The 21,872-nt window shown below is 50.3% G+C and overlaps 1 protein-coding gene across 1 annotated transcript in view; it reads right to left on the bottom strand.

Moving 5' to 3' along the window:
- SHROOM2 (shroom family member 2) overlaps window positions 1–21,872 on the bottom strand; it is a 146,417-nt gene that overhangs the window by 58,424 nt on the left and 66,121 nt on the right. The window contains exons 2-3 of the mRNA XM_052663660.1: window positions 17,917–18,068; window positions 1,471–1,590 (exon numbers count right to left, since the gene is read on the bottom strand). Of these exons, the coding sequence (XP_052519620.1) occupies window positions 1,471–1,590; window positions 17,917–18,068 (272 nt within the window). The remainder of the gene's footprint in view (window positions 1–1,470; window positions 1,591–17,916; window positions 18,069–21,872) is intronic.

The following is a 21,872-nucleotide window of genomic DNA, read 5'->3' as shown; positions in this document are numbered from 1 at the left end:
GCATAATGTCACTTATATGTGGAATCAAAAACAGCAGCAGCAACAACAAAGAGATAGAACAGAAGCAGACTTAGAGACACACAGGCGAACTAGTGATTGCCAGTGGGGGGAGGGAAGGGGGAGGGAAGGGGGAGGAAAGGGGGAGGGGCAGGACAGAGGTAGGGCAGTCAAGTACAAACGATGACACAAATACACTGCAAGGATGTAGTGTCTGGCACAGGGAACATAGCCAATATTTTACAATAACTTTCCATGGAGTACGTGTGTGCTGCGCTTAGTCGCTCAGTCGTGGCCAACTCTCTGCGACCCTATGGATGGTAGCCCGCCAGAGTCCTCTGTCCATGCGGATTCTCCAGGCCAGAATACTGGAGTGGGTTGCCATGCCCTCCTCCAGGGGAATCTTCCCAAGCCAGGGATTGAACCCAGGTCTCCCACCTTGCAGGTGGATCCTTTACCAGCTGAGCTACCATGGAAACCCAAGAACACTGGAGTGGGTAGCCTATCCCTTCTCCAGGGGAACTTCCCGACCCAGGAATTGAACCAGGGTCTCCTGCATTCCAAGAATACTGGAGTGGGTAGCCTATTCCTTCTCCAGGGGAACTTCCCGACCCAGGAATTGAACCAGGGTCTCCTGCATTCCAAGAATACTGGAGTGGGTAGCCTATCCCTTCTCCAGGGGAACTTCCCGACCCAGGAATTGAACCAGGGTCTCCTGCATTCCAAGAATACTGGAGTGGGTAGCCTATTCCTTCTCCAGGGGAACTTCCCGACCCAGGAATTGAACCAGGGTCTCCTGCATTCCAAGAATGCATTCCAAGAATACTGGAGTGGGTAGCCTATTCCTTCTCCAGGGGAACTTCCCGACCCAGGAATTGAACCAGGGTCTCCTGCATTCCAAGAATACTGGAGGGGGTAGCCTATTCCTTCTCCAGGGCAACTTCCCGACCCAGGAATTGAACCAGGGTCTCCTGCATTCCAAGAACACTGGAGTGGGTAGCCTATCCCTTCTCCAGGGGAACTTCCCGACCCAGGAATTGAACCAGGGTCTCCTACATTCCAAGAACACTGGAGTGGGTAGCCTATCCCTTCTCTAGGGGAACTTCCCGACCCAGGAATTGAACCAGGGTCTCCTGCATTCCAAGAATACTGGAGTGGGTAGCCTATCCCTTCTCCAGGGGAACTTCCAAACCCAGGAATTGAACCGGGGTCTCCTGCATCGCAAGGAGGATCCTTTCCCCAGCTGAGCTACCTGGGAAGCCTATTAGATGGCAGTAGCAGCTTGAAAAATTGGGACTCGCTATGCTGCAGAGCTGAAATGAAGACTACCATAGATGAACTACACTGCAACACGAAGGAAAAAAAAGAAACGCATGGTGACGACAAGGCAGGGCTGTCAGCGGTGTGGCAGAAAGTGAAAGCAGCTCCCCAGCCCCTGGGGGAGGCGGGGGAGAAGGCAAAAGGTGCGCCTACCTGGCGTGGTACCGGCTTGGCCGAGAGGGGCAGGGAAACAGAGGTGCAGCTGGCTCGGACTGGCTGTCGGAGAACTTGGTGGCATGCCAGGAGTGTGGCCTCCAGCTCAGCTCATTCCTCCTGGGGATTTAAAAAAAAAAAAAAAAAAAGGGATGCAAACGACTCAGGGACATCACACCGAGGAACGCTTCGTGCCAAGAAAGGACTGAGAGGCGGAAACCATTCGTGTGACTCACGGCATCGCAGTCAGGCGCTTCCCCTTCAACATCTGGGCACCAGCACTCCTGGTACAGGTTCGTTACTGGAGAACTGATCTGAGCGCAGAGTGACAATCACTGGCTCCCAGGTGCGAATTGGCCCTCGGGCTGCCAAAGTGATTCTGTTTCTTTTTAAAGATGTTTTCATTTTTTTTTTTTGGCATAGTGGAATCCTGATTTCCTGACTGGGGATCAAACCCACAGCCCTTGCCCTGGAAGCTGGGTCGTAACCACTAGACTGCCAGGGAAGTCCTCAAATTTCTTCGAGGTAAGAAGATAGATACATCTTGCCTCCCCTTTCCCCGTCTCCCCAGCAAAAACCACAGCAGCATCTTTTGTCTTGCCCGTGTCAGTGCAACTTTGCAGACACCCCTGGCCTCCTTGAGGAGAAGGCGTGGGCTGGGTGTCACAAGATTCAGTTCAGTTCAGTTCAGTCGCTCAGTCGTGTCCGACTCTTTGCGACCCCATGAATCGCAGCATCACTACAAACAAAGCTAGTGGAGGTGATGGAATTCCAGTTGAGCTGTTTCAAATCCTGAAAGATGATGCTGTGAAAGTGCTGCACTCAATATGCCAGCAAATTTGGAAAACTCAGCAGTGGCCACAGGACTGGAAAAGGTCACAAGATTGGGTGCATTTATTTATCCACTCACTCAAGCAAACATGGCTATCCTGTAGTTAGTGGCAAGTGTGTGTGTGTCTGTGTGTAGGTGTGCGTGTGTGTCTGTGTTAGTCATTCAGTGGTATCCAACTCTTCGCAACCCCATGGACTGTAGCCCGCCAGGCTCCTCTGTCCATGGGATTCTCCTGACAAGAATACTGCAGTGGGTTGCCATTCCCTTCTCCAGGGGATCTTCCCGACCCAGGGATGGAACCCGAGTATCTTGCATTGTAGGCAGATTGTTTACCATCTGAGTCCCGAGGGAAGCCCTAACAGAGACCAGTGGACACGTATTGCTCTGAGCCTGTCAGAGTTCAGTGGGGCCTCTGTGTGTGTGTGTGTGTGTGTGTGAGTCACTCAGTCTTATCCAAATCTTTGCAAACCCATGCTAGGCTCCTCTGTCCATGGGACTGGTGTGTGTGTATGTGTCTGTGTTAGTCATTCAGTCATATCTGACTCTTTGCAAACCCATGGACTGTAGCCCACCAGCTTCCTCTCTGTCCATGGGATTCTCCTGGCAAGAATACTGGAGTGGGTTGCCATTCCCTTCTCCAGGGAATCTTCTCGATCCAGGGATCAAAGCCGGGTCTCTGGCATTGCAGTCAGATTCTTTGCCATCTGGCCACCAGGGAAGCCGTAAAGGGGGTCAGTGGACATGTACTGCCCTGAGCCTGTCAGAGTGTCTGAAGTCATCTAAGGGTTCTCCACAGTGGGCATCACCATGCCCTAGACCAGCAGGCTCCGGTCCATTCCTGCCAGGGCTTCTGAATGCCACAGGCGCCTTCCCTGCCCCCGCCGTCATCACCACCATCCATGACAGCTTATTAGGGTTTGACCACATCTGCCCAGGTGTCGGAAATCCATGCAGCTGCTGATGAACGTCACAGAGCCTCCAGGGCAAGCTGCTGCGTGAGGACACGGTGCACACTTGCCTCTCCTGCTCCTGCAATTCAGGACGGGCCTAGCCTCGCCATGGGCAACTCCAGATCGGAGCTGAAGGGCACAACTGAGCCTCTGAGTACCTGACGGATGTCAAACATTCTTTCCAACAGGCAAGAAAAGTAAAGACTCTTATGCAATAACAAATAGTAATGAAAAACCAGAAAGCTATTTACAACACAAATCTTCTGATGACTCTGATAATTAACAAGGAAACAAACAAACAAACAAACAAAAAAGACCCATGGGTGGCAAAAGTGCGCAAGGTGTTGACTTGATGACAACTGCCCACGAACTGAAGCATAAAACGGATGAATCCATCCCACCTTGGGAGTAAAGCGATGGTAAAAACCAAGACTGTTACCTCATAGAGTTTCTCAAGATCCTCGTAAGGAAGCTTCTGGCCACGTGAATTTCATTTTCAGATGGCTTTTTCTGTGCTATAACATCCAGAACTTCTTTCATCTTCCTTCACAGGTAATTAACAAAGGGAGAAAACTAGACAGACTGCAGGCAACAGAAAGAGAGGCTAGGAAAAGGAAAGGCCTCACACCTTGTGGCAAATTATTACAACTCTGTAACAGGAAACAGTGGGAAAGGAGCTGGTTTACTAGGGCAGTCCTGCACCCTGAGAGGAGTAAATGTTTCTCATCCTATTTTAAAAGATAATATAGGCAGACCTCAGAGAGATTCTGTTGGGCTCCACACCCTCACAACAAACCAAATATGGTAATAAAGCTAGCCACATGAGTGCTTTGGTTTCCCAGTGCATATAAACGTTGTGTTTACACTACACTGGAGTCAACCAAGTGTGCAATAGCATGTCTACGAAAACAATGTACAGACCTTATTTTCAATTAAAAAATGCTAACCATCCTCTGAGCCTTCAGAGTCCTAGTAGTCATGCAAGTAAAACCAAAGATCACTGACCACAGAGACCATAACAAACGCGATGGTGGAAAAGTTCGAGACACTGTGAGAGTTACCAAAATGTGAGACACAAAGAGGCAACGTGAACAAGTACTGTTGGAAACCTGTCACTAACAGACTAACTAACGGCACTACCGGCTTGAGAGGGCTGCCACAATTTTTTATTTAAAAAAATTTAAAAATTTTTTAAAAATTTAAATTAAATTAAAAATAAAAACCGCCAGGATCTGTGAAAAACAATACAGCCAAGTATGGCATCACTGACTCAACGAACACAAGTCTGAGTGAACTCCGGGAGTTGGTGATGGACAGGGAGGCCTGGCATGCTGCGATTCATGGGGTCGCAAAGAGTCGGACACGACTGAGCAACTGAACTGAACTGAACTGATGTCTACACATGGGTTTCCCAGGTGGCTCAGTGGTAAAGAGGCAACCTGCCAATGCAAGGAGATGCAGGAGATGAAGGTTCGATCCCTGGGTTGGGAAGATCCCCTGGAGGAGGAGATGGCAACCCACTCCAGGATTCTTGCCTGGAGAATCCCATGAACAGAGGAGCCTGGTGGGTTACAGTCCATGGGGTCACAAAGAGTTAAACCCAACTGAGTGACTAAACAATGTCTATACACTGATACATGTTTCTACTTTGAGAAGACACAGCCAGGGTCACAGTACTAATTATGGCTTTTAAGAACAAATGAAAGCACAGTGGAAAGGGTGGAACCCACAAGCTCTAAGTAAGGAACTGGGGCTACTGGGGACAGTGAAATTTTCCTAAAATGTGTCTGCTCTTGTCAGATCTTCAGACTTTCCTAGAGCATAGTAAACATACCTGGGAGTCAAGGGAGGCTCCCTGATAGCCCAGCTGGTAAAGAATCCGCCTGCAATGCAGGAGACCCTGGTTCAGTTTCCTGGGTCGGGAAGATCCCCTGGAGAAGGGATTAGCTACCCACCCACTCCAGTATTCTTGGGCTTCCCTGGTGGCTCAGCTGGTAAAGAATCTGTCTGTAATGAAGGAGACCTGGGTTCCATCCCTGGGTTGGGAAGATACCCTGGAGCAGGGAAAGGCTACCCACTCCAGTATTCTGGCCTGCAGAATTTTATAGTCCATGGAGTTGCAGAGTCGGACACGACCTAACAACTTTCTCTTTTCAGGTGGTTTGTCAGCCCCTCTGGCGGCTAAAACAGCAGGGTTTTTTAAATTTTTCTTTTTTTCCTTTAAGAATTTACTTATTTATTTATTTATCGGGTCTTGGTTGCGGCACACCAGGATCTTCATTGCATCCTGTGGGGCACATGGACCGTCTAGTTATGGCATGCGGGCTTTCTTGCTGCACAGCACGTGGGATCCTGGTTCCCCAACCAGGGCTCGAACCAGCGTCTCCTGTGTTGCAAGGCAGATCTTTAACCACTGGACCACCGGGGAGGTGGCCCCTGGGGTTGTCTGGATGAGAGAGACGAGGGTGACTGGCTGAGAGCTGATCTCTGGCATCACAGTCATTGGGACCAGACTGGGCAGCAAGGCGCGGGGGACCAAACGCTGCTCTGGCGCCACCTAGAGTCCCCAGGTGGAACAAACACAGGAGGGGCAGATACAAGATGCTCATCTCAGTAAAAGGCTTGAGTTTCTTCCTACACAAGATAAACACTTGTGTGGCTTTCAACCATCAGGAGCCCGCCAGCATGGGGCCATGAGGGGTGCAGAGGCCACCAGTGAGACAGTGGGGTCGCTCAGTCATGTCTGGCTCTTTGTGATCCCATGGACTGTAAGCCTACCACGCTCCTCTGTCCATGGGATTTTCTCCAGGCAAGAGCACTGGACTGGGTTGCCATTTTCCTTCTCCGGGGGAATCTTCCCGATCCCGGGGATCAAACCCAGGTCTCCCTGCATTGCAGGCAGGTGCTTTTGCCATCTTAGCCACCAGGCACTGGCCACAGGATGTGTCAAAACAAGACACCCCAATGTGAGGGGACAAGGGATACCTGCTCGGGGTTAACTGCCTCATGTGTGTGGGTAGGAAAGACCCACACCGCAGCTAAAGTGCCCTGGAGCCCTTGGGGACGGGGAGCCCCAGAAGACACCAAACAGGAGTAGACCTGAGTGCTATGGAAGAACACCCCCCTCACCGCCCCCACCATGGACCCCAGTCGGACACATGCCAGCTTGGCTGCGGGAAACCAGCAAGGACGCCCCTTTCCGGGAGGGAGGAGGCTGGCATAGCTCAGCCCAGAGATGCCCAAAGCTGTGCGGGCAGGGATGCTCAGGAGAAAAGAGCCCAAATCCGACCAGGGCAGGGGGTGCTGACGCCCCCCCACCGTGTGGGGCGCTCTGAATTCCAGCAGTTCCAGAAAATTCTTCTCTCAAAAAAAAGCAATAAACAAAAATCACATGAGTGCTGGGTTATTTTCCTAACCTTTCCAAATGCAGCAAAGCAGCCGCTGCCTCAGAGTACAGGCTGTGCAGGCTGGGAGGCCAGCGGGGAGGCAGGGCCTCGGCCGGACACCGTGACAAGGGGACCACAGGGTGTGCGGGCTGCAGGTGACGCTGGCCATGGGGAACTTCTTGGGGAATAAAACCCCAAGTGACACTTGGGGACATCTTAAAAGCAAGAGTCGGAGTAGACAGCAGTGGGGAGCGCCTTGCAGATAAAGGAGAGCCTGGAAAGTCCTGCAGATGCTTCCCACTGAGTACTAGGGTGACCGAGATGAGCACCAGGCAGGGAGCCCCCGGAGCTTCCAGACGCAGGGGGATAGAGATCGGCACGATGCTGATGGTTCTTCCAGGCTGGAGGAGAGCCAAAACCACAAACACCCTTTTAATTGTTTTGAAACTAACACATCCCAAAGCACCAGCCTACAGACACTAGGAAAAGACTCTTGAGAGTCCCTGGGACTGCAGGGAGATCCAACCAGTCCATCCTAAGGAAAATCTGTCCTGAATATTCATTGGAAGGACTGATGCTGAAGCTGAAACCCCATACTTTGGCCACCTCATGCGAAGAGCTGACTCACTGGAAAAGACCCTGATGCTGGGAAAGATGGAAGGCGGGAGAAGGCGGAGACAGAGGACAAGATGGCTGGATGGCATCAGCGACTTGCTGGGCGTGAGTTTGTGTAAACTCCGGGAGTTGGTGATGGACAAGGAGGCCTGGCATGCTGCAGTCCCTGGGGTCACCAAGAGTCAGACACGACTGAGCGACCGAACAAAACAGACACTGAATGAAGCCCGCCCTGAGCTGTGGCTGCCTTCCTGCCCCGGTCAAGCCTCTCCACCTCCAGAGCTGTCTCTGCCTCCCACCGCTCCAAGGTCCTGGCAACTCAGCTCTGCAGATCGGGCCCTCGCTCTGCAACCCTCAGCGGCTGCCAGTGGCCAGGGAGCGACACCCAGGCCCCTGGAGAGCTGTTGTGCGCTCCCTGGGCGGGCTGCCCACACTGGCACAAGGCCTCCTGGCTGTTCAGAGGCGAGCTGGGGTCTGAGATGCACAGCTCAAGCCCCGGGCTAACCCCCACCCTGCTGAGCATCCCCTGTGCCAGCCTCTTTAGGAGGCCTTGGCATCGCTGACATAGGGCCACGTCTGTGTCTCCAACCTGGCTCAGCCTTCAGAGAACAGCTCGACGTGGGGGTCGGCTTCCAGCCTTTCCTCCTTCTGTCACCGCTTGTCAGAGCTTTCCTGGTCCCTGCCCATCACCCACTCAGCTGCCAGCGCCCCCAAGGGCAGGAACCAAGGGGATGACGTTGGCGGCCTGGCTGGAGCGCTTCCGATGTATGTGAATGAATAAAAAACACACGTCAGAGCCGTCTGTCGAGTGGCGGAGTGTTTCCCCCCACCCCCACCCCACCCCACACCAACCTCCGCAAGCAGTGATCTGACAATACGGAGCTGTGGATGGTGACATCATTCTTGATGAAAGGCGATTAAGAGGTCATTATTTCCTGCCTTTATACAGAAGGAGAAAAGAAGTGAAGATAAAAATTCCCAAGCGACCTCAATGGCTGAAACTGATACCAGACATCAAAGCAGCAAAGCCAAATGCCACGGCTGGCAGCATCCGCATGGGATCAAAGCTTCAGAGTTCCACCCCATGAAGCCGGGGCACCCCTTATCTGTCCCCTAGCCAGGACAAGCGCATACGTGTCTCCACCAGTCGTGTTCTCTGGATGTATTTACAGGAAAGACCACACAGACACGCCACACAATGAACACAGGCAGAAGGCGGACAGACCCAAAAGACTCGGCTGTCTTTCTGTTAACTTCTGCAAAGGGGGTTGGGGGGCGGCTATCTCACCCAGCACTGTTGTTGCTGTTGTTTACTCGATTAGTCGTGTCCCACTCTTTTGCGACCCCAGGGGCTGTAGCCCGCCAGGCTCCTCTGTCCATGGGACTCTCCAGGCAAGAATACTGGAGTGGATCTTCCCAATCCAAAGGGATGGAACCCTGGATTGGCAGGCAGATTCTTTACCCACTGAGCCACCAGTGAAGCCCAACTCAGCACCAGAAACACTAAAAATGCTTTGTCCAAACCACCAGAAATCATAGTGCATATCCCCAGTTGTTGAACACACAGTTTCGTTCAAGTCAATGTTTTTATAAAAGTACCAACACAACTTTCTTGGCTACATTTCAACCCTACAATGGATATTTTGGTCAAGATACCACAGACACTCAAAGCTGCAACCATTAACTAACTATAAGTTAAAAAAAGGTACAACCATTAACATAACCAACTATAAATATAAATTAACATAACTACATATAACATAACTAAATATAAGCAACAGAGTTGGTGAGTCAAGAGTGTACAAACAAAAATATGTGCAACATTCTCTGCGTGCCTTAAGATATTAGAAACCATCACCTTTCCCACACCACATTTCATCAACATCACTTGCATGCCTTTCAACATCACTTGCATGCCTTTCAACGAAACACAAATCTTAACTGTTTACCACTCTCTTCTTGGCTCAAAGTAGGAAACATCTCACATAATTCACCTGATTCACTTGCTTAAGCCATACACTAAATCTACATCTGAAAAGAAGCAACCTTTCCCCAAATAAAGCAGTTCTGTTCCACACCCCCCCATTTTATTTAATAACAGCAAGTCTGATCTTTGTGGTGTTTTTTTTTTTTACCCTCCTGATTTAACGTAATAAAAACAGCCCAAGCAAGACAACATCTGCCCAATATAAACCCGTGAGTCTACTCTATTTTAACAAGCAAGCATAGTGGGTAATGGCCATAAGCCCCCAAACGCTCAAAAGAGAACTTTTCCCCTAAAATGTGAATGATGTCTCTCAGAACACTCTGCAGAAGCATCCTGGGTAAGACAGACACCCTGAACACACAGAGTTTCTGCCCCAGGAAGAGCTCTCGAGGAGGGGAAGGGGAGATGAGGGGAGGGGGAGAAGGGAGGGGGAAGGGAGAGGGGAGGGGAGGGGAGGAGGGAGATGGGAGGGGGAGAGAGAGAAGGGGAGGGGGAGAAAGGAGGGGGAAGGGGAGGGAGAGTGGGGGGGAGAAAGAGGAGGGGGAGAATGGGGGAGGGGAGAAGTGAGGGGAGGGGAGAAGGGGGGATATGGGGGAGGGAGGGGAGGGGAGGGGGAGAAAGAGGGAAGCATCTCCAGTAATGAACACATACCCCTGAACACACAGTTTCTGTCCCAGGAAGAGCTCTCAAGAGGGAAGGGGGGCTGGGAAGAAGGGAGGGGAGGGGGACAGGGGGAGGGGGAGAAGGCGGGAGAAGGGAGAAGAGGGGAGAGGGAGGGGGAGAAGGGGAGAGAAGAGGGAGAAGGGAGAAGAGGGGAGGGGGAGAAGGGAGGGGGAGAAAGGGGAGAGGGAGCGAAGCATCTCCAGTAAGATACACATCCCCCTGAACACACAGCGTTTCTGTCCTAGGAAGAGCTCTAGAGGAGGGGAGGGGAGCTGGGAAGAAGGGGAGGAGGGGGAGAAGGGGGAGGAATGGGAGAAGCGGGAGGGGAGAAAGGAGAGGGGGAGAAGGGAGGGGGGGAAGGGGGAGGAGGAGAAGGGAGGTGGGGGGGAGGAGGGATGGGGAGGGGGAGACACAACCTGCCCAGTCCTAGCCACCCCTCTCCTCTTACAGCTTCAGGAGTATCTCCACTCATCACTGCTGGGGCCACGCACAGAGCAGCCCGCTCAGGACAGCTCTGAGGAGCCAGAGGCAGATGGGAGGCCGGACACGACGCTGGCTCGGTGTAGTGCAGAACTCACTGCACCTCAGGGCTGTGGAGAAACCCACACGTGTGGCAGGAAACCTGCTCCAAGCAGGCGTGCGTGCTGTCATTGGAGCAGACACCTGCCGCCTTTAAATGCGTCACTATGCCACAGCGTCTGGCTAACCCTCACCACCACCTGCAGCAAAAGCCTGCATCCCTGGGTGTTAATATGCTCCTGAATGTGAGCTTAGCCTGGAATCAGAGTCACAGAAGGCTTTAAGGCGTCCGGCAAAGATGCAGAAAGGAACAAAGAATCTGCCTTATGGACAGTGCGGTCCTGGCAAAACGGCTCACGGCAGCGGGCGGACCACTCGAGAGTGAGATGAAAGATGAAGTGGCAGGCGAGGCTCATTGTAAACAAGATTCATATTCACCAGATAAATGTGGCAGAAGGACCAAAAGAGCCATTCCAAGTCAAGGTATAGTTTATAGCATGATACTTAGAAGAAATTTTCCATACGGTGATTGAAATTCCATGTATTCCTAAAAGGGAGCTAAACATATGGTCAATTGCCTGGAGCGGAGGACCATGGATGAGATTCGGGCGCTATGCATGCAGAGGTTTTTAATGCATGTTTGACAGCACCCAGCAGACACAGCCTGAACCCAGCACTGGTGAGAACTCCCCATTCCTCAGCACGTCTCCATCAGCGTCTCCAACAGCAAGGGGCTTACGGACACCCCCGTTAATCTGGAAAATGCCACAAGTGACCCAGTTTCGGGTCTTAACCTTTTCCAAGCGCATTTGCTTAAGCCAGTGGCATGACCTTGGTGGCCGCCCAGCAAAACAGCCGGCGGCCCTCAGGGAAATACCAGGGGCCCTCAGGGAAATACAGGCAGCCCTCAAGGAAATACCGCTGCCCATATCCCTCCCACACCTGCCCATCAGGATCTCCAGGGCGGGGAAGACAGGTGTACCGAAGACAGACCAGGAGACGTTCCCACATCCGCCTGAACTTCCCTGTGTGCAGCAGTTCCTTGGCTAAGAAAGAGGGAACAACAAAGCGCCCAGGAGGTAGGCCAGCAGCTCCTCCTGCTCCCCGAGTCCTGACTCCAGGCAGACGCCAGGATGAGCCTGGGCACCTCAGAGGAGGACGTATGCGCACCTATGGGGCTCCTGTGACCCTTCTTTGTTCCCTGACAACACGACCCTGGGAGGGAGGCAGTGCTGGCTCTCATCCGTCCAGGAAAGAAGCTTGGCTGCAGACAGACAGTGATCGGGGTTCTGGTCCCCCGAGGCACTGCCTTCTGGGCCCCGGCTTCTAAATGATGACAAGATATGTGGGGCCTGAGAAACCAGATGTCTCCACTTTGTGACGCTAGGCAAGGACAAGAAAGACAAACACACCCAGCAGACATCACCAGTGGGAGGGAAGTATGTCAACCACAATTCCCACTTTGGGACTGCCCTGGTGGTCCAGTGGTGAAGAATCATCCGCCTGGCAATGCAGGGGTTGCACGTTCGATCCCTGGTCCGGGAAGATGCCCCAGGCCTCGGAGCAACCAAGCCCACGTGTGACCACTACTGAGCCAATGCTCCAAAACAACAGAAGCCACTGCAATGAGCAGCGCACACACTGCGAACAGAGTAGACCACCACCCCCACCAGCTCCCCACAACCAGAGACAAGCCTGTGCAACAACGAAGACCTAGCATAGACCCCGCCCTCAAAAGAAAACAAAAAACAACAAGGCCAAACCAACCAACCAGAAAAGACTGCCCACGTTGTTCACAAAGCCTGTTTCACCTTGAGGTGCATACATGGCTTTCCGCAGAACCTCCCAGAACAACCCAAGCTGCACTGGCCACTCTCACCATCAGGACCCTAAGCTGTCCTCAGTCTTTATCAGAAAAGCCACCTTTTTCTTAAGGTGCCTGGGGTGGTTAGGTACTTAAGGGTTAAGGAAGCGCCGCTGCCATCTGGTCAACCTCCAACATTGGATTACTTGTGCGTTGGTGGCTCAGTCAATGAATTCACTGCAGAGTGCCTTTATAATCACTTAAAAAAAAAACAAAAACAAGTATGTGATCTACTGTGGAGTTCTACATGGAATCTGGGTCTCCTGCATTGCAGGTGGTCTCTTTACCTGACTGAGGCACCAGGGAAGCCTCAGGCATAAAACACTGCTCTTCTCAGACATACAAGTCAGATTAGTGATTGCCTAGGGATGGAGACAGATGAGAATGGGGAGATTAGACAGAGAAGGATACGGGCTTCCCAGGTGGTGCAGTGGTAAAGAATCTACCTGCCAATGCAGGAGACACAGGACACTTGGGTTCAATCTCTGGGTCGGGAAGATCCTGGAGAAAGGAACAGCAACCCACTGCAGTATTCTCGCCTACAGAATCCCATGGACTAAGGAGCCTGGCGGGCTAGAGTCCATGGGGTGGCAAAGAGTCAGACATGACTGAGTGATCAAGCAGAGAAGGATAAATGTTATTGATTTAAGAACTCAATTTTAAAAGCACTCACAGGACTTCCTGGGTATACCTAGTGGCTAAGACTCCATGCTCCCAATGCAGGGGGCCCAGCTTCAATTCCTGGTCAGGGGACATGCTGAGGCTAACACCTGGCACAGCCAAACAAAAAAATAATAATTTAATTTAAAAATATAACTTAGTTTGGAGTTTTAAAAGTCCTTACAATGTGCATCATCTCACACGCTAGTAAAGTAATGCTCAAAATTCTCCAAGCCAGGCTTCAGCAATACGTGAACCGTGAACTTCCAGATGTTCAAGCTGGTTTTAGAAAAGGCAGAGGAACCAGAGATCAAATTGCCAACATCCGCTGAATCATGGAAAAAGCAAGAGAGTTCCAGAAAAACATCTATTTCTGCTTTATTGACTATGCCAAAGCCTTTGACTGTGTGGATCACAATAAACTGTGGAAAATTCTTCAAGAGATAGGCATATCAGACCACCTGACCTGCCTCTTGGAGAAACCTGTATGCAGGTCAGAAAGCAATAGTTAGAACTGGACATGGAACAACAGACTGGTTCCAAATAGGAAAAGGAGTACATCAAGGCTGTATATTGTCACCCTGCTTATTTAACTTCTATGCAGAGTACATCATGAGAAACGCTGGGCTGGAAGAAGCACAAACTGGAATCAAGATTGCCGGGAGAAATATCAATAACCTCAGATATGCAGATGACACCACCCTTATGGCAGAAAGTGAAGAGGAACTAAATAGTCTCTTGATGAAAGAGGAGAATGAAAAGTTGGCTTAAAGCTCAACATTCAGAAAACTAAGATTATGGCATCTGGTCCCATCACTTCATGGGAAATAGATGGGGAAACAATGGAAACAGTGACAGACTTTATTTTGGGGGGCTCCAAAATCACTGCAGATGGTGACTGCAGCCATGAAATTAAAAGACGCTTACTCCTTGTAAGGAAAGTTATGACCAACCTAGATAGCATATTCAAAAGCAGAGACATTACTTTGCCAACAAAGGTCCGTCTAGTCAAGGCTATGGTTTTTCCAGTGGTCATGTATGGATGTGAGTTGGACTGCAAAGAAAGATAAGCACCGAAGAATTGATGCTTTTGAACTGTGGTGTTGGAGAAGAGTCTTGAGAGGCCCTTGTACTGCAAGGAGGTCCAGTCAGTCCATCCTAAAGGAGATCAGTCCTGGGTGTTCATTGGAAGGACTGATGCAAAAGCTGAAACTCCAGTACTTTGGCCACCTCATGCGAAGAGCTGACTCATTGGAAAAGACCTTGATGAGGGGAGGGATTGGGGGCAGGAGGAGAAGGGGATGACAGAGGATGAGATGGCTGGATGGCATCACTGACTCGATGGACATTAGTTTGAGTGAATTCCGGGAGTTGGTGATGGACAGGGAGGCCTGGTGTGCTGCGATTCATGGGGTCGCAAAGAGTTGGACACGGCTGAGCGACTGAACTGAACTATGTGCATCGTCAGGATTTAAAGCAGGAATTCACCGTGTGGCAGTGACGGTAACAGATTCTAATATTAACTAGCTCCCTGGTTTGTAAAATTCACCAGTTTATAAAATTTTATTCATATTTCTGGGCAAAATCCATTTCAGAGTTTTCCAGTAGGCAAAATAACACCTCCCTGTGTGCGTGCTCTGTCACTCAGTCGTGTCCGACTCTTTGGAGGGGATCTTTCCAACCCAGGGATCGGACCCGTGTCTGCTGCATTGGCAGGAGGATTCTTTACCACTGAGCCACCTGGGAAGCCCAAATAATACCTACACACAGCATTAAAATTTAATATAAAATGACTTAGAATTTTTAAAAATATCTAAGCTTGTTATTCAAAGTGTGTGTGTGTGTTTTTTTTTTAAAAAAAGCATCTGAACCAACCACTTGTTTTGGTTTTATAACGTGTTATACATGTTATGTTACTTACATTCCTAAGCTCAGTCACTCAGTTGCTTCTGAGTCTTTTCAACCCCATGGACTGTAGCCCTCCAGGCTCCTCTGTCCATGGGATTCTCCAGGCCAGAATACTGGAGTGGGTTGCCATTTCTTTCTCCACGTTACTTAGATTACTAAGCCCTTCCAAACTAGATAATCATTCTGGACACCCGTCACTTAAAGAGAACCTGGGTATGCAGAATGCAAAAGAGAGTCTACACTGGGGCCTCCCCTATGCCCTTCAGAGTCCAAATCTGACCGTGTTCCCATGGGTCTTTAGACACCCACTTGTCCCCACCAGCAAGCAGGCCCCCAGGCCTCCTCTCCGTCCTCCCACCACCAGTTCTTACGGCTTGTGCTCCGAAAAGAACTCAGATCGTCTTGTTTTCAGACCCTTACATATGTTCCTCGAATTCAGAACAAGCTTCTGAACACATGCAAGGGTGTCCCACCCTTTCTGTCCACTGGACAGAAATGCCTATTTCAAGCAATAAAAGCATCTGTCACCTATCCCATCCACAAAGGCAGCGAAAACAAACTTCACAAGGCACGTACTGTCTGACTCTAAATCTCCCAGGCGAGGAATGGACCACGATGACTTACACACACGCAGACTTTGGTGCAAAGGCATCACAGCACAGCACTGTCTGCTACACGAATACTCCAGAAGCACCATAAACGTCTACACAGAGAGATCTGTTACCACATGGTGAACCATCCAGACCTCGGAGCATCATGGGGTCGTTAGGACAAGTCATGAGTCAGACCTCAGGGTGCTCAACGTGGAACAAACTCCACTTTCATCTGTAAACACACAAGCACCTGTTTCTAAAAGGAAACCTAAGAGCGTAGTACTGACATGGCAGCTCTCCGGAGAGGCAAAACGAGGGGATGGAGTTGGGGTGGGGGAAAGGCTGATGGATTCCATGCAGTTCCCTTTTGAAAGTGAATATTGGGACTTGCCTGGTGGTCCCGTGGCTAAGAAACTGGGCTCTGAATGCAGCGCGCCAGGGGTTCCAGCCCTGGTCAGGGAACTAGATCCCAGGTACCACAACTAAGACCTGGCACACCCAAATAAATAAAAATAAAATAAATATGACATGAAAAGTGAAATGTTTTCCCACGTCCACATGTCACTCTCAGTACTGATAAATGCAGAATAAAAAAAATCACACTTGGAGAAAACTGTAGCTGGTACTCTAGCAGCCACCCCTAAAGAGTGCTTGTTTTGACCACTGCGCAGTGAGCAAACCCTTTGGGGGCACTGCGTAAAACCCTGAGGTCAACGCAGCTGACTGCTTCTGGGGGACCAAACCTGCTGCTGACCCCTGGGAACACACCACACCGAACCCCAAAGGTTCTCCTCTTTAAAAGTGCAGAGGTCGATGAGGTGACCCCAAAGAAACGCTACACCACGACAGCATCTCTCACGCCCCTTCCACCCCGAAGGGCTCAGAAACAGCCACGCCGGGACACTAGTTTCCTGATTTACTAGGACAATCGCCTATTCCACAGAACAATGAGGCTGCTCCGTTAATGTGGCAAAGAACAAAACTTTTTCCTTCTTCACTTTCTGAACCTCCTCCGTGGATGCTATTTTGGTTCCCCCAAAAAAATCCTTTGGGATATGTCTTCAAATCTACTAAAAACTGAAGTACATGGGGAGGTCAATTTACTTTTTAAAATTTACAGCCAATCTTGGAAAAGACTGGACTAATTCTGTTAACAAAAGGCAGGTCAACACTGTACTGTGAATGAGCCAACTGTGAAATACCAAGTGGAGGATTATTTCTCTATATAAAAGCAGTCACAGGAATTTCTTGGCTGTGCAGTGGTTAAGACTCTGGCTCCATTACTTCCGGGCCCTGAGTCTGATCTCTCGTCAGGGAACTAAGATCTTGCAAGAATTCCATGGAATGCTCTAGGCACGAATACTGGAGTGGGTAGCCGTTCCCTTCTCCAGGGGTTTTTCCCAACCCAGGGATCGAACCCGGGTCTCCCACATTGAAGGTGGATTCTTTCCCAGCTGAGCCACCAGGGAAGTCCAAGAATACTGGAGTGGGTAGCCTATCCCTTCTCCAGGGGATCTTCCCGACCCAGGAACTGAACCGTGGTCTGCTGCACTGCAGGCAGATTCTTTACCAGCTGAGCCACCAGAGAAGCCAGGAAGCTTTGTAGCCAGCGTGGCCCAAAACAATCACCAAAACCTCTGAGCTGCCCAGCTGTACTGTTCTAGTTCCTACATGTAAAAGCATCATGTCCCCAATTTCACTCTCTGACCCCCTCAAATTATCCCAACTCCTATTCACAATTTGCTTTCTATGCAAGTATGCTTGCCTGCCCCAGAGCTCAGTACAGTGCTAGAAACACCTGGATGTCTGCATACATCACTCCACGTTAGCATGAGACCCGAAAATCCGGTAGCCTGCCACCTTGTGTTAAAAATGGGCCATGACACTTTGCTTCATTTAGAGAATCAGCTATTGCCAGGGATAAGACAAGGAATCAAAATCACTTCATAAGTCAAAAATTAACACTCAGCAGTAATGAAAGAAGGAATCTTGTAAGAACTGACCGTTACCAGGAGCTCTGCTCAATACTATGTGACAAGCACAGGAAAAGAATCTAAAAAAGAGTGTGTGTGTATATATACATGTACGTATGTATAACTGATTCAATTTGCTGTCTTTTCTAAAGAGTCAGCCGTTTGCATCAGGTGGCCAAAGTATCGGAGCTTTAGCTAAGTTAACTATACTCCAACATAAAACTAAGTAAAACAAAGAAGAAAAGGAAATCTTTCAAATTTGTGATGTTGGATTCATCCTTGGCCAAGAGATGAATCACTCATGTACTTCCTAAGTGTACACGCTCACACATGTATGCACAGACACACACACACACACACACACACACACACACACACACACACACACACGTCCACATCAGGACTGTCACAGTTGACACAGGGCAGCCAATAGACTGCACGCTTTGACGGCCTGCTCATCTCTGTTCGTAAACAAGGCTTGACGCCCAGGTCTTACCTTTTCACCACCAGCTTCAGGGTCTTATGCGACCCCTTCACCAGGCAGATGGCCTCCTGTCTAAACCCGGACAGACCGACGTCATTGATGCCCACGATCTCGTCTCCGGCCAGCAGTTTGTCCACGGCTGCAGCTTTGCTGCCTTCTTCAACCTGCAATGCAGAAAGAGGGTCCATGAGCTCCCCACACCGAACGAGCAAACCAATCCCCAGGACGCAGACAGGAGGATGTGTTGGTGACAGCTCCGTGCCACCCACCAGTTCTCGGATGACCCAGGAGTGAAGGGATCCAGCTTGGGCCCCGATTCCCTGTGGCAGACCAGGGATGCACCCTTCCCCTGGTTTCTGCATCTGCAAGGCCTACCTTTTACGGAAGCGGCAGCAGAGTACACAGACACTCAAAAACACACCAGAAACAGGGGATCCAGACGGACCCCTTTCTCTCTGGATCTCCTTCCTCCAAAAAAAAAAAAAAAAAAAAAACAGATGGGTGTTTTAAAATTATTGATAAGTTATGTCTCACCCATCAATCCTGCACCTAGAGCTTCCCTGGGGGTCCTGTGGTTAAAGAATCTGCCTGCCAATGCAGGAGACATGGGTTAGATCCCTGGTCAGGGAAGAGTCCGTGTCCCACAGCGCAAGTAAGCTCGTGCACGACAAGCGCTGAGCCTGGGCTCCAGAGCCCGGGGGGCCACAACTACTGAAGCCTGTGCGCCCAAGAGCCCGTGTTCTGCAACAAGAGAAGCCATCGCAATGAGACGTCCACATGCCGCAAGTGGACAGGGGCCCTTGCTCGCCACAGCTGGAGAAAGCCCACGCGCACCAACAAAACACCCACCGGAGCCAAAAAAACAGATTTTTTTTTTTTTTTAAGTCCTGCACCTAGGACTTTTTCTGTACAGGTTTCTTTCACTGTTTTTTTTTTTTTTCTAATTTCTGTAACAGCTCTATTTAGCTATAAGTCAAATACACACCAACCCACCCATGTGCACACAAATGAATGGACTGTTAGTTGTACTCAGAGTCATCCAACCATCACCACCCACCCAGCTGAGAACAGGCTTCCTAAGCCCAGAAGAAACCTCGTGCCTGTCAGCAGTCACTCTCCAGCCCTCCCCGGAAACCATGTACGTGTACATGTACACGCACGTACTGTGGACACTTGATATACACAGTCATACAACAGGTGGGCTTTTGTGTCTGGCTTCCTTCACTCGTGATGTGTTTTTCAGGCACGTCTGTGTTGACCCCTGTGTCGGAACTCCGTTCCTTTTTATGGCTGAGTGACACTCCATCATACCAATCGACCACATTCGATTTATCTGTTCATCAGGGATGGATATATTTACTTTGTTTCTACTTATTGGGCTATTCAGTCCGTTCAGCTCAGTAGCTCAGTCGTATCCGACTCTTTGCCACCCCACGGACTGCAGCATGCCAGGCCTCCCTGTCCATCACCCACTCCCAGAGTTTACTCAAACTCATGTCCATTGAGTCGGTGATGCCATCCAACCATCTCATCCTCTGTCGTTCCCTTCTCCTCTCATCTTCAGACTTTCCCAGCATCAGGGTCTTTTTCAATGAGTCAGTTCTTCACATCAGGTGGCCAAAGTACTGCAGTTTCAGTATCAGTCCTTCCAATGAACACCCAGGACTGATCTCCTCTAGGATGGACTGGTTGGATCTCCTTGCAGTCCAAGGGACTCTCAAGAGTCTCCTCCAACATCACAGGTCAAAAGCATCAATTCTTCGGCGCTCAGCTTTCTTTAGGGTCCAACGGTCACATCCATACATTTGGCTGTCAGGGCCCCATGAACACGTTTGTGTGTGAATATGCATCCTCATTTCCCTTGGGTGTACAACTAACTAGGAGTAGAATGTCGGGGTCCTATGGTAACTAGGGTAAACATTTTGAGGACCTGCTAGACTGCTTTAAAAAAAATTATCTATTTCGCTGTGCTGGGTCTTAGTTGCAACACGTGCCATCTTCCGTCTTCATCGTGGCATGGGGTCTTAGCTGTGGCAAGACCACAGGTCTCAGCTGTTCCTGACCATGGGATCAAACCGGTGTGTATAAAACACTTCCTACTCAGAGTTACACACAATATGTACACAAGTGGACTGACCAACTCCTTAAAAGGATTTTACGACTTTTATCCTGAGAATTTTCAATCTGTAAATCCTTAACCCAGCTTTTCTTATAGAGCAATAATCCAACTAAGCATCGAGTAAGCCATCAAGTAACCAATCTACTTTCTGTACCAGCGCCCTGCAAACTGTGTGCTGTGCTTAGTTGCTCAGTCGCCTCCAGCTCTCTGCGACCCCATGGACCGCAGCCCGCCAGGCTCCCCGTCCACGGGATTCTCCAGGCCAGAATACTGGAGTGGGCTGCCACGCCCTCCTCCAGGGGACCTTCCCAACCCAGGGATCGAACCCAGGTCTCCTGCACTGCAGGCAGATTCTTTACAGTCTGAGCCACTAGGGAAGCCCCAGAATACTGGAGTGGGTAGCCTGTCCCTTCTCCAGCAGAGCTTCCCGACCCAGGAACCGAACCGGGGTCTCCTGTACTGCAGGCGGATTCTTTACCAGCTGAGCTACCAGGGAAGCCCTATGACCCATGAATCAAATCTAGCCAGCTAGGACTTCCCTGGTGGGCCAGTGGTTAAGACTCCGTGCTCCCAATGCAGGAGGCCCGGGCCCCATCCCTGGCCAGGGAAGATCCCACATGCCAGGTGGGGTGCCCTCCCCTCACCCTCCCTGCAGAAAATCCAGCCAGCTGTCTTGTTTTTGTTTTGGGTAAATAAAATTTTACTGGAATACAACCACACCCATTTGTTTATACACTGCTACAGTCGGGGGCCCATAAAGCCAAAAATATTTACTACTTGGCTTGTTACTTTAAAAACAAAAGCTGTCAGCCCCTGTTCTACACCAAAAAGCCATTCTTTGTACAAACTGCTAGGAAAACTAGTGAAAAAGATGACTGTTATGTGCGCACCAGGGTACAATTTTCCAAGTTCTCTGCGCTCCCACTATATGCCAGGGCTGGCCTGAAAATCAGTTCCAAACCTCACCAGGCACTAAAGCAAGGAAACGTTCCTCCTCTGGGGGTTGTAGAGCTGGAAACGAAGCCAGTGACAGGCTCAAAGATGAAACCACACGGTACTTGGATCCGTCTCTCCGCCTGCACCCAAGGACAACTCAACCCCTCCTTAGGGGTAACAGAGTAATTATTTATTGCAAGTTGACACCATAAACAAAACATAATGAACAAAATGACCACTCCAAACAGAACTATGAAGCAATTCGTTCGGCTAACAACCGGTTTCCAAGTCTAGACGATTTTTAATCCCAACGTAATGACAGATCCCAACGTTAATAAGCTTCCACCCGGCCAAGATTACACACTCAGCCAGAAACAGCCAAGGTGAAGGACATGTGGTGGAGAATTTAGGTTTCAACATGCCCCAGCTGGGGGTGCCCAAGGGCTGTGTCCAATCGAGGGTTGGTGGGCAGTTACCTCGGGTGGGAGGGAGGTGGGAGTCCCCGGGGAAAAAGATGGAGTGAACAGCAGGGGAAGAAACTTACAAGATTGGAGAGGCAGGGATGGAGGCTGCCCACACAGAAAACAGACCCATTAACAGCGGAGGACAGAATCCTTGGGCTGCCTGGCAGAAGAGGATGAAGGAGCAGGAGATGGAGGAGAAAGAAGGGGTGGGTGTCCCCAAAGAGAAAACAACCAGACACGCGCAGAGCTGGTGAATCTGAGCATCACAAGAAAGCCTTTAGGTGAAACCATGACGATGGAGGAAGCTGCAGGGTCTTAGGACAGGTTCTGAAGGCAGCCCTTCCTACAGGCAACTCATTACCTGTAACGACTCGGCCACGACCTGGTGAGCTTTTCCGTCTCATCCCCGCAAACCCTTGCACGTGAGACTCTCTCAAAGTGCTATCATT

This window comes from Budorcas taxicolor, chromosome X (assembly GCF_023091745.1).
Source record: "Budorcas taxicolor isolate Tak-1 chromosome X, Takin1.1, whole genome shotgun sequence".
NCBI lineage: Eukaryota > Metazoa > Chordata > Mammalia > Artiodactyla > Bovidae > Budorcas > Budorcas taxicolor.
This window is presented reverse-complemented; position numbering and strand designations above follow the sequence as displayed.